General features: G+C 60.8%; 1 protein-coding gene across 1 annotated transcript; it reads left to right on the forward strand.

Annotated features, from left to right (window-relative positions):
* Nucleotides 1-136: 136 nt before the first annotated feature.
* PTGES3 (prostaglandin E synthase 3 (cytosolic)) lies at nucleotides 137-907 on the forward strand (the record flags this gene model as incomplete). Its single annotated transcript, XM_010193611.1, has 4 exons — nucleotides 137-146; nucleotides 237-390; nucleotides 503-572; nucleotides 809-907. Coding segments are annotated over exons 1-4 (333 nt in total), but the record flags the coding sequence as incomplete, so codon positions are not given.
* Nucleotides 908-1,012: the final 105 nt, after the last annotated feature.

Raw genomic sequence — 1,012 nt, forward strand, 5'->3', positions numbered from 1 at the left:
AGGGCCGGGATCCTGCAGCTTTTCGGGGGCGTTTGCGCCGGACGCGTCGCACCCCTCCCTGTTCTGTGCCCGTTCTCCAGCCCTGAGCGCCTCTCTCAGGTTGTTCTGTAATAACCCAGCTGGTTTAGGAGTCGCGATGCTTCTGGGTGAGCTTCTCCGTGCAGTAAAACCCCCGAGCTGGGAGGGAGCCGATGCTGAGGGCGAATCCGAGCGGTTTTAGGGTGGGTAAGGGACAGGAAAAGGGGGGTTAAACGTCTGCAAACGCTCCGTCCGCAGGCAGCCCGCGTCCGCCAAGTGGTACGACCGCAGGGACTACGTCTTCGTCGAGTTCTGCGTCGAGGACAGCAGAGACGTCCACGTCAACTTCGAAAAGTCCAAACTCACCTTCAGGTGAGGGCCCTGGGCCCAAGGGGGGGGGTTTTGGGGCCGCATTTTTGGCTCAGGAGCAGGGATTTAAGGGCTCGGTCCTAAACGCAAATGTTTTTTCCTTTTCTCTCCGCAGTTGCCTGGGGGGAAGCGACAACTTGAAACACTTAAACGAAATCGACCTCTTCAACAGCATCGATCCCAACGTGAGCGTCCCCTTGGCGTCCTGGGCCCTCGGTGCCGCGTCCTGACCAACCTCGTCCGCTTCTGGGGGGGCTCGTGTCCCGAATTGTGCTTTAACTTGGGTCCAGGGGGGTCAATTGGTCCTTGGCTCGGGTCCGTGAGGGAGTCCCTGTAATTAAAGAGTTAAAATTGGTGGTTTGGGACCCAGGGAGGGGGCTGAGCAGCCCCTGCTGCAGCTCGTGGTGGTTTTCGTCCCCAGGAATCAAAGCATAAAAGAACAGACAGATCCATCCTGTGCTGTTTACGGAAAGGAGAGTCCGGGCAGGCCTGGCCTCGGTTAACGAAAGAGCGGGCGAAGGTGAGGCCAGGGGCCTGGGCTCCTGGGTCTGGGCTCCTGGGGCTGGGGGTCCTGGGTCTGGGCTCCTGGGGCCGGGGTCGTGGGGCTGGGGGCCTGGGGCCGGGA

This window comes from Mesitornis unicolor, unplaced genomic scaffold (genome assembly GCF_000695765.1).
Source record: "Mesitornis unicolor isolate BGI_N332 unplaced genomic scaffold, ASM69576v1 scaffold37231, whole genome shotgun sequence".
In the NCBI taxonomy this organism is placed as follows: Eukaryota; Metazoa; Chordata; class Aves; order Mesitornithiformes; family Mesitornithidae; genus Mesitornis; species Mesitornis unicolor.